Here is a 15,066-nt window from a genome sequence, read left to right as displayed (position 1 = left end):
TTAAGGAATTTCGTTTACTGTAGTTAATTATGTAGTTACTATTAATTTAATTAGTTATCCTAGAGTAATATTGCGTTGCGTAACCGGAGTCAAAAGGCGTACCTATGTCTAGATGTAGTGCATAATTGTTTTCCATCGTACTTTCTCGGAAACGTTCGTATTTGTCATGCTACTTCAGTCAACCTCAGTACTTTTTGTACCGAGACTGACTGAAATAGCAAGACGCGATCGTACAGTCACCTGCAATATGTTTCTATTCGAATGCCGCAAAAATATCTGACACGATCTTATCTGTAGAGCCATAAGAGCGTGTCACATATTTTTGCGGCCTTTGAAGAGTAACATATTATTGCAGGTGTCTGTACATTTCAGTGAAAATACGATGAAAAATAATTATGCACTACAACTGTACGATTATTTATTATGATAAAAAAATTGAAGTCTTACTACTTTTAGTCCTTTCAGTTTTTTCTTCTTTGAATGACAGTTAGCTCATTTTACATATTTATAGCTGATCAAGTAAATCTTGTCAGTAAAAAGAGGCGCGAAATTCAAATTTTCTATGGGCTGACATCCCCTCGCGCCTACATTTTTCAATTCTGCTAGACCAGCTATAAAAAAAATTGTGAAGTAAATAAAATTCAGCATTGCGTCTACAATTCTACAACCTTGACTTGCACCTGTTTGCTCACAGATGTTCGAACAATTGAAGACTGTATACGAGTCGGAGTTAGACATGTTCAAGGCGGAACACGAAGGGAAACTCAAAAACTCACTCGCCAGCCATGTGGAGCACTTCCAACGGATGCAAAAAGAGGTATATTATCACATTGCTTAACCTTTTGAACGCTTTACGTCATAAACGAAAACGTCACTGACACGCCAAGGTCCCGGGCGCAAGCGAGCTAATGTAATGTAAACCTTACTTGAAAGAGTGAAGGTTACTTTGACAGCGTCTGCCATAACACTACATGTATAGTTGTCCCTGGCGCTGTGGGCACGACTAGATACGACGACTTTAAGTGTTCTTGGCGTTCAAAAGGTTAACTAAGGATAGCTGTAGGTATAGGTAATGAAATGAAAATGTTTATTTTCAGGCAACTGTTGGCCCATAGACAAATACCTTAAAACTAGCATACATATTATTATAAAATATATCTTAAAACTAAAAACACACAATTATGGCTGCGATGCAGTTCGCAACCCCGCGCAGTGTCTGGGAGCCGGCCGCGGAACCGCCGGAACTTGACACTCTTCGGCCAAAAGTCCTCCTTGGTGCAGGTCGCTAGATATAATACGTCATATGTATTAGTTATGTATTTTCTTAAACTTAGAATACTATCTTTATACTGTTCTCAGTACCAGCACGGAAGAATAGGGCAATTATTTAACTTGGACACAAAAAAAAAGGAAAATGGAAGTATTAGTGTGCAAATACAATTATTTTACTAGGATCTAGTATAACACCATTCAAAGTGCACGTCGAATTATGAGGCTCCCTTTAAATGAGTAGGATATGATTTTGTTATATTTAATCCTATCTGTTAATATTTCTGACAGTTGGAAGAATCGTACAAAGCCCGCGAAGAGGCTCTAAAAGCGACCATCGTCGACAAGAAGCGCTTCCTGTGGGGGCTCGCGCAGGCTCTGAGGGCGCAGCACTCGCAGATGACCAAAGCCATGCAGGCTGTCCAGAAACAGACGGAGGAAATCGCTCAACAGGTATAAGCTGCAAAATTGCTTAACCAATTTAAACTGTCGTGAGTCATACTAACACTAAGGGCCATTTGCACCATCCCACTAACCCGAGGTTAACCCTAGTCTTTAAACCGTCAACCTAGTGTCAAATTGTACTGGTAAACATGGTAACTCCAGGTTTAACCGGTTAACCCCGGGTTAGTGGGATGGTGTAAGTGGCGCTAAGCTAAGCTTCTTAGTCCTCGCGCGACATGTTTCGGAAAACCTAGGTTCGAGGTCCAAGGACGCGATTTGGCGTGACATGACAACCAAGATTTATAACTTCATGGGGTACTTCACGCTGATATTGATTTTAGGGGCGTTTGGTTTAGGGTTTGCTCCCGGGAAATACCGGAACCGAAAGTACCGGGAATTCCCGGGATTTAGAGCTAAGCTAAGAACCGGGATTTCAAAATTAAAATCCCGGTACTTTCGGGATTTTCGGGACTAACATTTCCGGTACAATATTTAAATATTTTCTGTTACTTAGCATGAACTATCATGTTTTTTAAAGAAATATATATTATCAAGCTAAGGCTGATGCTAATACTTTTACGGCTGTCAATGACAACATAAAATCAAAACAAAAATAGCCAATGGGTTTGACAATGCCGACAATATATAATTGCGTAATTTGAAAACTTTCAGAAAAAATTTTAAAAATTTTTAGGGGATACGTGTTTCTATTATAATGATTTAAACGAATAATTAGTTATTTGTACACTAAGTACGAGAAATTTTGAGAATTGTGTAATTAATAAAATACTTCTTTTCATTCGAACACGGTATAAGGGGCTATTCATAAATTACGTCATTTCAAATTGGCGGGGGAGGGGGGGGGTCTGGACATCGGATGACGGAGCACGACGTAGGAGGAAACGGAGTCATTCGAAGCATGATTTTTGGATGATTTTAGGGGTGGGGGGGTCCTAAATTGTCAAAAATCGATGACGTAATTTATGGACAGCCCCCTTAGAAACTCTCATATGATAATGACATTTTAATATGAATTAAAATATTACAGTGACATGCCCTTGCCTCTTTGGTAAATTCTTAATTCTGACTGAATAATTTCTTGATTCTTCATATTGATAGCTTTCTTATTATATGTACGTAGATAAGATATCCCTGCCCATTTTGAACGCATGATTATCAAATTTTGTATCCTTTTTCACGAAACAGCTTACACATTTAAAATAAATGGTGATATCACTAAACCATAATTCAGTTTTTGCCGATGTTTTTCAACAAAGATAGTAAAAGTATCACATGTAGTTTATGATTAAGCCAAATTATATTATTTAGTAGTATAGTACGCAGAGGCAGTCCATAACACAGTTAATGTAGGCAATGATTGTGTGGCTTGAAGACACATATTATCGTAAAAAAGTAGTGTGTGTATTTAACAAGGTTCTCTTCACTATGGTACTTTTGATATATATAATACCAATGCTTAGAGAAAGATTCGATTCATGGTCGATTTACGCTTCTTTTTACAGAAAATTTAGGTAAAACTGATTTATGTAGGCAGCCCCGAAAGTACCTAAAATACCGGGAAATCCCGGTTCCATTTTTGCCTGGTACCGAAAATCCCGGTTCTTTGAAACAGTACCAGTTCTGCAATCCCTAGTTTCGTTTCGCACACTTAATTTCTTTGGACACATTTTTGTTGAAGTGTCGCTACATTTTAATGACATGTCTGGTGGTTTAGAAGTACTCAGGGATCAAAAATATTCTTTCTCAAAATTGAAAAACTTTGGTCATGTGTCCAAAAGGGGTGCAAGTAATAGTTTCTTTAAAGCGCTCTAATATTGTGCCTTTTTTGTAGCTTTAACGTTTTAACTTCTTTTAACGTTGCCCTGGTGCACGGTGCTCCTCTGATTATATAAGAAAGTTTTAGTATGGTATTTACTGTGTAATAATAGTACATTAGGATACAAGTGCGAAAAGTATTCGCACATGTATCGTACAACGTTTTACAGTACATATGGCCATTTAAATTTTCGACATAGTTGCGTAATGTGCTAATTATCGCACTAGTGCGGTAAAGCAGCCCCATATGTACTGTAAAAAATATTTTTAACAGGAACAAAACCTGAAACTGCAGCGGACAGAAGCCGAAGAATCTCTAAAGAAACGTGCTGAAGAAATGAGACAGCAAATAGCAGAAGAACTGATCATTCTAGAACGACACTTAGACACCATGAAAAGCGAGCGAGAAATCATCAATAGGGAGAGAACGAACTCTGAAACCAAAATAAACAATGAAGTTCAAAACTACTTACAAAACCATTATCATCTATGGAAAGAAGAGCTAAATGTACTGAAGATATATATGGAAAATGCTACGATTCGGCCTAAGAGTGTAATAGAAAGGAGTACGATAACTGATGATGTGTTTAAGGGGATGAACAATGAGATTGAGAGAGACAGAGTGGTTAGAGAAGGAAGGCCTAACCAGGTGGTTAATGATTTGAAGAAACAGAAGAATGTTAATTTTAATCAGGTGAGTCGGTATTCTTTATAACTTGCAATGCAAGGTACTTCGTAGTCTATACAGCATAAAAGAGATTTTTGCATATTACAACCCGATTCGAACTTTAAGATACGCTCAGTTAATAGATCTAGAAAAGATATAGATTAGATATGTTAGTGCCAAATGTGATGTTTCTTCAAACTAAAAAACGTTCCACAAACAAAATCCTTTTTCGAGTTCTAAAATAATTTCAGAAAGACTCCAATTGATAAGGAGCCGCCTCGCTAGGAAATTGCCGCGGGAAGCAACTTGGTCGGTGGGGATGTGCCTCGCCCGAGGCAATGCGGCCGAGGCACGTCTACATAGAGTCTGTGTCACAGACAGTTGCTTCGCGCGGCAATTTCCTCGCGAGGCGGCGGGTTCTGTGTGGACCCGCCTCATGAAATGTTTTAAATTAGTCTGTGTTGTCGACAGGCCAAGTCGGAAGCCGAGTCTCGCGGCAGTCGCGGCTCTTCGAGTTCGGAAGACGAACGTCTTATGCGCAGCGAGAGACAGGTCAGTGACCTTGTACATATTTCAAGGGGGTGACGTTTTTTGAGTATTTACACAAAACAAGTTTTAGCTCTTACATTTATTCAACGTCACTATCCATGTTATAATAAAGGTAATCACTGTTTTGACCACTATATTATTTTTGAAATTGTAAAAGGTTTCATAAGTAAAAGTACAAATTGGCAAAATACATTAAGCCTTGGCATTGGGCAAAATGCAAAAAATGGACAATGGCGCTTTCACTTTACCACAGAATAACTAATAGTACTACCGTACAGAAAATTCACTCCTTCACAAAAGTCAGATTTAGGTATAAAATTATACCCATACTCGCCGCCTGCAACAAAATTGAAACTTATAACCGCGCACGAACGGTGAATCTTCTTTGCGCGAGCGCCACGTGACACCACTATCGTGCGGTCGAGCGGCAGCCCACTGCCATACGCCTGCCCACTCCCGGAATGCGCCTGCCGTTCAACGTAAAAAAATTTTCAAACGCTGGAAAGTGCAGGGGTCAAAATGTCCATGCGGAACCGGCTGTCTATGTAACTAGACGTAACTAGACGGAGCCCCGCTTCGCGGGGCTCCTATTACTGGGCGGTTTGCCCTTCGGGCATCTGAAGCTACCTAACGAACCTAACCTACCTACTTTTTGCCACATAGACAGCCGGTTCCGTATGGACATTTTGACCCCTGCACTTTCCAGCGTTTGAACATTTTTTCACGTTGACTGCCTGCCGCCCCGGGAGGCTCGCCGGCCAAATGTACCTAACCTGCGTAGTGACACCCCCCTGACTTTACTCCTGATAATTCATATAATTTTCTTTATTAACGCATTAACTGCCAGGGGGCGTGGCCTAGGAACAAACTTGTATGACGGTGGACGCACATGTGCGTCGGGGGCAGTGAATGTGTTAACGCATTCCCTTCAAGCGCGAGCTACGCGTGTAGCCGTGCATTTTTTTCTTCGCAGCGAATGTCGCCTACCAACCGAGAACCCGCGTAGCTGGTCGCTGGCAGCGGATGTTTTAATAATTAATTATTGTACACATTTCACTTTTTTCAAACAAACTTATTCCGTAATTGTATATTGATAACAGCGCCATGTGTCCGCATTTTATGAGACGTAACTCAATATTCTCAACAAAGTTGTATTCGAACATATTAACTTTATCTTATACATACTTCCAGTCAACACACGTCAGGCCGGTATCTCCTCAGCGCGCACCCGTTTCACTTCTCGAGCAGAGGTGGGTCTCACTGGTTGTTTTTTGAAGGAGCAAGTAAAAAAATGCGAAATGAAGGCCTACTAAAGGCGAAGCGAGGATTTTAGTTATTAAGTATTACTATGTTTTTTTAACAATGAGATTTTTCTAAGGTTTTGTAGAATTAACTACAGGGTCTAACATTATTTCCACACAGAAATTTACATGACATCGAATTGATTACCTAAAGGGCCGCTGTACTTTTATGTAAATAACAATTCCTACTTTCGAACAAAACTACAATTTGATAATGAGTTTTCGGAGTACAGTCAGCAGCAATAGTTGCTAAGCGGGCGAGGTGTTCAAAATGATCTTGACGCGACTTTATTGTTAAGAGAATAAAAGCGCGTCAAGGTATAATTCTGAACACTTCGCCCGCTTAGCGACTTCGGCTGTTGTCTGTACGTGAGAAGCAAGGCATCATTTTTGGATTTTACTCATACTTTACGAATTTCGTGAAGTATGAGTAATTTCGTCCTGTTAAATAATCATAGGAAAAAAAAGTTTTGTGGTAGAAACGCTCTGTGGCTCGACCCAATTATCTTTCCATTTCCGTCTTACATATCTTATCATTTATTCTGCTTACAACCTACGTGGAAAGACCATTTTTAGTGACGTTCTATTATTTCCGTGTAGCAAACGAGAGACAGAGTGTGGTTGGCGAAAAGGTGCTGGAGAAGAGCGCTCTATACTTCCTAGTGCAAGAATATTGGTTCCCGGCGACACCATACCGTTTGTCGGCGTCGTCGGCCGCAGGAGCGACAGCCGCAGGTATCTATTATATTACTACTTTAATATTATTAGAAAAGGTGCCGGAGAAGAGCGCACTATACTCCCTAGTGCAAGAATATTGGTTCCCGGCGACACCATACCGTTCGTCGGCGTCGTCGGCCGCAGGAGCGACAGCCGCAGGTATCTATTATGGTGCCCTATTGATATTCCGAAAAAAATACGCCGATTTTTGTTTCGCCGACAACGATTCGCAGACGGGTTGTTTGGCAGAGTAACGATTCGCCGAATCTCGTTACGCATAATAGTCGTTTGCGAGAGTAGTCAATAAGCAGAACATTGATACGCATATTTACTATTCGTAGAATAATCATTTAGTAACTGTCATAATTACCCGAGAAACCATTGGTCGAAACACAATAGGTCGAATGTTCATTTGGCATTAATATTGAATGTTCGTTTTTTTAGCATTAGAAAAAAGGTAAACAATCTTGACGTGTCTTTTGATTGAAAAACTCTTTTTAAAAATTAGTAATGGCAAATATGTAACATTCACGAATTTAATACGATCATTTATATTCTTCTGCTTTCATAAGTAATACTTAGTTACTGATTTTTAAAAAGCGTTTTTCAATTAAAAGACATGTCAACGTCGCTTACCTTCTCTCTAATGCTAAAAAAACATTAAAAATAAAATAAGGTGAGATTTCAATTATTGATGAAGTGCATCTGATGATGATGATTGTTGATGATAATGATGATGTTTTTTTTAAAGTAGTACTTATGTTTAGCGATTACTCCAGCACCCATGGTCCGATTTGAGCTATTCTTTTTTTGTTTGAAAAAAGTTACCTGCGAGGTATTCCCATAATAATTTTGGTTCTGATCTGATGTTGTAATCCATGAGGAATTGACGGAACCCTTCAATTTTTAAAGGCATGTGTATTATGATTTCGGTATTTTCTAAAGTAACTCAAGCATTTCCTCCTGAAATCCACCAATTTCATGAAGTGCAACTGTAGCCTTACCACGAGTTTGACACTACATATTCACTAACTTCGTCGTAACTTTATATACATATACTTAACGCATTTACTTAAAAAATTATAATATTTTATTTCATTCTTTTGTTTCGAAAATAACGACTTATATGTAAAATGTGAAACGTTATTCGACTAAACATTGCTTAAACGAAACGACTACTCTGCCAAATGGAAATCGTCCAATAATAGTTCTGCGAATTTACACAGAAGCAAACTGAACGGTATGTGAACCAAGAGTCTACGTAACGTTAGTTGACCAGAAGTTACATTGACAAATAAATGACTCTGCGAAACGATGTTCGGCGAATCGTTGTCGGCGAATCGATGATCTGCTAAAAGTTTATCGGAGAATCATTAGGTACCCATCTATTATATTACTACTTTAATATTATTAGAAAAGGTGCCGGAGAAGAGCGCACTATACTCCCTAGTGCAACAATATTGGTTCCCGGCGACACCATACCGTTTGTCGGCGTCGACGGCCGGAGGAGCGACAGCCGCAGGTATCTATTATATTACTACTTTAATATTATTAGAAAAGGTGCCGGAGAAGAGCGCACTATACTCCCTAGTGCAAGAATATTGGTTCCCGGCGACACCATACCGTTTGTCGGCGTCGTCGGCCGCAGGAGCGACAGCCGCAGGTATCTATTATATTACTACTTTAATATTATTAGAAAAGGTGCCGGAGAAGAGCGCACTATACTCCCTAGTGCAAGAATATTGGTTCCCGGCGACACCATACCGTTCGTCGGCGTCGTCGGCCGCAGGAGCGACAGCCGCAGGTATCTATTATATTACTACTTTAATATTTAGTCACGGCATGCCGAGCCTTGCGTGGTGAGTCGGACTGTCCCGAAGTTGTCTCTGGTCTCGTGCGTCTGTTTGTTCCGGACGTCCCGAGGATGGCCCTCAGACCACGACAACGCGACCTATTGGCCGTGCCGCCGGCGCGCACCGTATCGCGCAGGAACTCGCCGCTGCCCCGCGCCCTCTCACTACTCAATGCGCTCCTGGCATCGACACCTGAGTGCGACCTATTTGCTTGGCGATGGACGGCAGTGTATAGAGAATGCTTGAGATTCTGTGAGGCGATGGATGCTAGGTGCTCAACTGTTCCAATATAATTTGTCAAATGTAATATATGTGCTATTATTGTTGTTGTTAAAATAATTGTTGCTTTTATAAGTACTTATTGTTATTGTTTTTAGTCTAAGTTTCGTGACGCATTGGTTTAACTGTAATGTCATGTAAACATTTTTATCAATAAAATAAATAAAAAATAAAATTATTAGAAAAGGTGCCGGAGAAGAGCGCACTATACTCCCTAGTGCAAGAATATTGGTGCCCGGCGACACCATACTGTTTGTCGGCGTCGTCGGCCGCAGGAGCGACAGCCGCAGGTATCTATTATATTACTACTTTAATATTATTATAAAAGGTGCCGGAGAAGAGCGCACTATACTCCCTAGTGCAAGAATATTGGTTCCCGGCGACACCATACCGTTTGTCGGCGTCGACGGCCGCAGGAGCGACAGCCGCAGGTATCTATTATATTACTACTTTAATATTATTAGAAAAGGTGCCGGAGAAGAGCGCACTATACTCCCTAGTGCAAGAATATTGGTTCCCGGCGACAACATACCGTTCGTCGGCGTCTTCGGCCGCAGGAGGTTACGTATATTAATACTAGTAGTTCGCCCCGAACTGAGAACTCGCGGTTCGCCAAAAAGATCAATTGAATGCAGTGCTACTTACTCTTAGAGATGGGCATTTTGTAATTGATTCCTAATTCCACGATACTTGAAATTACTTTGCAATCTGATTACCGATTCCCAGATTACTTAGTAATCTAACAATACCGAATTACTAAGTACAATTGCATTTGAGGAATCAGTATTAAATTTTTCAAATATTACAATTACTAGTAATTGGAATCAATGTCGATTCCTCATTACAGGAATGCATTACTTGATTCCTTTCAGATTACATTTCGTACTACTACTATCAAAAGTACCATTTCGATAGATGTTGTTGACTTACTAGGATGCATCTATACCTTATTTGAAACAGGTGTGCAGATTTCGAAAACGATGACGATGACCTATAAAACGACATCCATGACGACTTTTATGAGATACTGCATGGCCGCCATTTTGGATTCCAAAATGGTCGTCATCTTCGAAATCTGCGCCCCCTAAAACCTATAAAACGATATCCATGACGACTTTTATGTCATAGTGCATGGCCGCCATCTTGGAATCCAAAATGGTCATCATTTTCGAAATCTGTACCTCCCAAAACCTATAAGCCGACATCCATGACGACTTTTATGACATACTGCATGGCCGCCATTTTGGATTCCAAAATGGTCATCATTTTCGAAATCGGGGCCCCCTAAAACCTATAAAACGACATCCATGACGACTTTTATGACATAGTGCATGGCCGCCATCATGGATTCCAAAATTTGCATCATTTAAAAAAAAATCTTCATATAAAAAATAGTATTTCATACAATTGCGATACAATAGAGAGCCCTTCAGTCGAGCACCGTGTTCAGGCAACGAAGCTTGCTGACTTGCCCAAGTAGCACGTGACTGAAAAGCTTGACTACATCACTATTGTATACAATACTTTTTCTACAAGTCAACAAAAATAATACTTTAAAGTCTTTAAACTAATAGAATCATACAAACAAACCAAACCAAAAGTATACAGCTAAGATACGCGAGTATATAGCCGCGATACCTTCATACTGGTACGCGCCCAGGCCGCCGCGCCCCGCGCCCCACGGCGGGCTGGTCAACGACACCTTCTCGTAACTCATGAGGCCCTGGTACTTGCTCCTTGCTAAATTCAATTTTTAAACATAGTTTTTCTCGATTTTAGCCACTGTAGCCTATGGAGACTAATAAGTAACGCTAAGCGGTTTTCGTAGTCTATGGATGTTTATATGTTAAGGGTGTCACATGCGCGTTTCTGACTTATGAAGCAATTGTTCCTACAATACAACCTAAAATAATAAATGTGTAAACCGAGCACTTTCATTTGATACCAAACTCGACCATACTTCCTTGCAATTAAAATGACCAGAATAGCAAGACCCCTCACAAATAGCTTTTTAGCACTTTCAGCTCTTCTAGCTCAATAACCTCTTGTTCGAGCTAGCTCAAAATTTAATGACTAAAATATAATGCCCTCAAGTATACGTTCACCCAATTTCATTTAAATTAGAACAAATTTACTTAAGTTCTTGAGTATCAAACTATCCTCTGATAGTTCAGCTTAAAAACATCGAAATGCCGGGACGTGCCCCTAGCCAGTCGTGTGTTCAAAGTCGAATGTAAGAACTTCACTTCGCTTCGCTCGCTCGTTCGATTACAGTATTAGGTACCAACATATTATAAAGGCTGCTATTTAACTGATCACCAGATTTAGTAAAATTTAATACCAAAAAAATATATTTTACCACCCTAAAATAATGAATGATCACCAAAATTATAACACCATTTTAATGTGAAATATTTACCAATTTTATTACATTTTACTATCCTTTTAAAGGAAATGACACCAAACTAATCATTATTAACCCAAAAATAGTAAATAATTACCAAATTTCAAACCCCATTTTAATGTGGAATGATAACCAAATTTTTACATTTTGCTATCCTATTAAAGAAAATGACACAAAAATAATCATTGTAAACCCAGAAATAGTAAATGACCACCAAAATTAGAACTCCATTTTAATGTACAGTTATAACCAAATTTTTAAATCTTGCTATCCTATTAAAGCAAATTACTCCAAAATAATCATTGCAAACCCAAAAATAGTAAATGACCACCAAAATTGTAACCACATTTTAAAAATGTGCAAATATTTAATATAAGGCTGCTATTTAACTGATCACCAGATTTAGTAAAATTTAATACCAAAAAAATATATTTTACCACCCTAAAATAATGAATGATCACCAAAATTATAACACCATTTTAATGTGAAATGATTACCAATTTTATTTACATTTTACTATCCTTTTAACGGAAATGACACCAAACTAATCATTATTAACCCAAAAATAGTAAATGATTACCAAATTTCAAACCCCATTTTAATGTGAAATGATAACCAAATTTTTTAATCTTGCTATCCTATTAAAGAAAATGACACAAAAATAATCATTCTAAACCCAAAAATAGTAAATGACCACCAAAATTAGAACTCCATTTTAATGTAAAATTATAACCAAATTTTTAAATCTTGCTATTGTATTAAAGCAAATTACTCCAAAATAATCATTGTAAACCCAAAAATAGTAAATGACCACCAAAATTGTAACCACATTTTTATAAAAAATGTGCAAATGTTTAATATAATACTATTAAATTAATTAATCCACTTCGTCACCTTTTTCTAGTAGCATTTTATTTATGTAACAGTCACAGTTCTAACCTAACCTAACCCACTTTTCTAGTAGCATTTCGTTTCTGTAAGGGTCGCAGTTCAAACCTAATCTAACCCATTTTTCTAGTAGCATTTCTTTTCTGCAAGGGTAGCAGTTCAAACCTAACCTAACCCACTTTTCTAGTAGCATTTCGTTACTTTATGGGCCGCAGTTCAAACCTAACCTAACCCACTTTTCTAGTAGCATTTCTTTCTGTAAGGGTCGCAGTTCAAACCTAACCTAACCCACTTTTGTAGTAGCATATCTTTTCTGTAAGAATCGCAGTTCAAACCTAACCTAACCCACTTTTCCAGTAGCATTTCTTTTCTGTAAGGGTCGCAGTTCAAACCTAACCTAACCCATTTTTCTAGTAGCATTTGGTTTCTGTAAGGGTCGCAATTCAAACCTAACCTAACCCACTTTTCTGATAGCATTTCTTTTCTGTAAGGGCCGCAGTTCAAATCTATCCTAACCTACTTTTCTAGTAGCATTTATTTTCTGTATGGATCGCAGTTCAAACCTAACCTAACCCATTTTTCTAGTAGCATTTGGTTTCTGTAAGGGTCGCAATTCAAACCTAACCTAAGCCACTTTTCTGATAGCAGTTTGGTTCTGTAAGGGTCGCAGTTCAAACCTAACCTAACCCACTTTTCTAGTAGCATTTCGTTTCTGTATGGGTCGCAGTTCAAATCTAACCTAACCCACTTTTCTAGTAGTATTTCGTTTCTGTATGGGTCGCAGTTGAAACCTAACCTAACCCACTTTTCTAGTAGCATTTCGGTTCTGTGAGGATCGCAGTTCTAACCTAACCTAACCCAATTTTATAGTAGCATTTCGTTTCTGTAAAGGTCGCAGTTCAAACCTAAACTAACCTACTTTTATAGTACCACTTCGTTTCTGTAAGGGTCACAGTGCAAACCTAACTTAACCCACTTAACTGATAGCATAGCAGTTTAACTTACTTTTCTAGTAGCATAACGAAATGCTACTAGAAAAGTAGGTTAGGTTAGGTAGGTATGTGGTACGTAGTACGGGGGGTTGAGCGGGAGGGGCTAGTAATTTTGGCATCAGTTTACTTTATTTGGTAATATGTATACATTTTTTGGTAATCATAGTGGTTTATTTAGGTGAAAATATCGCATTAATTTGGTCTTCAAGATTTGGTGATCATTAATGATTTTTGGTGGTCATTCAATATATTTGGTATTTGAATACAATTTGAAGGGCAGTCGTAATTAAAACGGTGGTACTTTTGTATTTTTAGGCCTTATTTATTTGGTGTTCAGTAATTTTTTTTGGTAAGCATGATTTTTTTATTTAGGGTACCAAAGTATTTTTTGGTGGTCATTATATTTGTAGCCTTAATATAATACTATTAAATTAATTAATCCACTTCGTCACCTTTTTCTAGTAGCATTTTATTTCTGTAACAGTCGCAGTTCTAACCTAACCTAACCCACTTTTCTAGTAGCATTTCTTTCTGTAAGGGTCGCAGTTCAAACCTAACCTAACCCACTTTTCTAGTAGCATTTCATACATACATACATACATACATACATTTCGTACATACTTAGCTTTAATCTATTACACAATAAATTACAAAAGATTACAAAAGATTTTCTTTTCTGTAAGGGTCGCAGTTCAAACCTAACCTAACCTACTTTTCTAGTAGCTTTTATTTTCAGTATGGGTCGAGTTCAAACCTAACCTAACCCACTTTTCTAGTAGCATTTCTTTTCTGTAAGGGTCACAGTTCAAACCTAACCTAACCCAACCCACTATTCCAGTAGCATTTCTTTTCTGTAAGGGTCGCAGTTCAAACCTACTTCAGTAGTAAAGTTTGTATCAGACTCCATAGCCGAGCATATAAGCCATATTATAAACCTTACGTTAGACGCTGGTAAATATCCTAACAGTTTAAAAACTGTTATAATCAAACCACTTTATAAAAAAGGGGATAGAGAATTGTGTCAAAATTACAAGCCGATAGCTCTAGTCCCTATATTTTCTAAAATTGTTGAAAATGTTATTTATGATCGAATGTACAATTTTTTAACTAAATACAATATACTGTGCGAGGAACAAAAGGGCTTTCGAAAAAATAAAACGATCAATATGGCAATTTTTGATTTACTTAAATTAATTGTTGAAAATGTAGACAATAGAACCCCAATATGTGCAATCTATACAGACATGACGAGGGCATTTGATTACGTGGATCATAATATCCTGCTTTCAAAACTTAACTTATATGGAATTAGAGGGCAAGTACTAAATCTAATAAAATCCTACTTAAGTAATAGACAGCAATACACAGAAATAGCCCATATTTGCACAAATCGGAAGAAGGAATTAAAATACACTTCAGATATTAGGAAATGCACACACGGAGTCCCTCAGGGTAGTGTACTTGGGCCACTACTCTTCTTAATTTATATAAATGATTTTCCCACTGCTGTAGAATGTCCCATGATACTTTTTGCCGACGATAGTACATCCGTAATTAAATGTGATAATTTAAATGAATATGAAAATGATATAAATTCTGTCCTAAGTGATATTGTTGGATGGCTTCAAAATAATAATTTAGTTATAAACTTCCAGAAAACGAATATAATGCACTTTAACCCGTGGAGCGCCCTAAACAGACACGTGTGCTGGTAACTAGTATAGGAGTTCCATACTACGGTAATTCTGGGGCGCTCCAGGGGTTAAGCAGATGGTTTCAGTACCTTGTATGAATATTAATTATGAAGGAACTAATATCAACGAGGTTCAAGTTTGTAAATTCCTAAGCATTACCATAGATAGCAATT

At 38.2% G+C, this 15,066-nt stretch overlaps 2 protein-coding genes across 2 annotated transcripts in view; one reads left to right on the top strand and one right to left on the bottom strand.

The window, feature by feature from the left end:
- The window catches only part of LOC134794886 (ankyrin repeat and LEM domain-containing protein 2), a 203,447-nt gene that overhangs the window by 139,280 nt on the left and 49,101 nt on the right, over window positions 1-15,066 (bottom strand). The window lies entirely within an intron of this gene.
- The window catches only part of LOC134795125 (uncharacterized), a 53,425-nt gene that overhangs the window by 21,375 nt on the left and 16,984 nt on the right, over window positions 1-15,066 (top strand). The window contains exons 7-13 of the mRNA XM_063766958.1: window positions 695-817; window positions 1,561-1,722; window positions 3,824-4,243; window positions 4,688-4,768; window positions 5,957-6,015; window positions 6,667-6,801; window positions 8,480-8,587. Coding sequence (XP_063623028.1) covers window positions 695-817; window positions 1,561-1,722; window positions 3,824-4,243; window positions 4,688-4,768; window positions 5,957-6,015; window positions 6,667-6,801; window positions 8,480-8,587 — 1,088 coding nt within the window. The remainder of the gene's footprint in view (window positions 1-694; window positions 818-1,560; window positions 1,723-3,823; window positions 4,244-4,687; window positions 4,769-5,956; window positions 6,016-6,666; window positions 6,802-8,479; window positions 8,588-15,066) is intronic.

This window comes from Cydia splendana, chromosome 11, assembly GCF_910591565.1.
Source record: "Cydia splendana chromosome 11, ilCydSple1.2, whole genome shotgun sequence".
In the NCBI taxonomy this organism is placed as follows: Eukaryota; Metazoa; Arthropoda; class Insecta; order Lepidoptera; family Tortricidae; genus Cydia; species Cydia splendana.
Note: the sequence above shows the minus strand (reverse complement) of the source record. Positions and strands in the feature narration are given on the sequence as shown.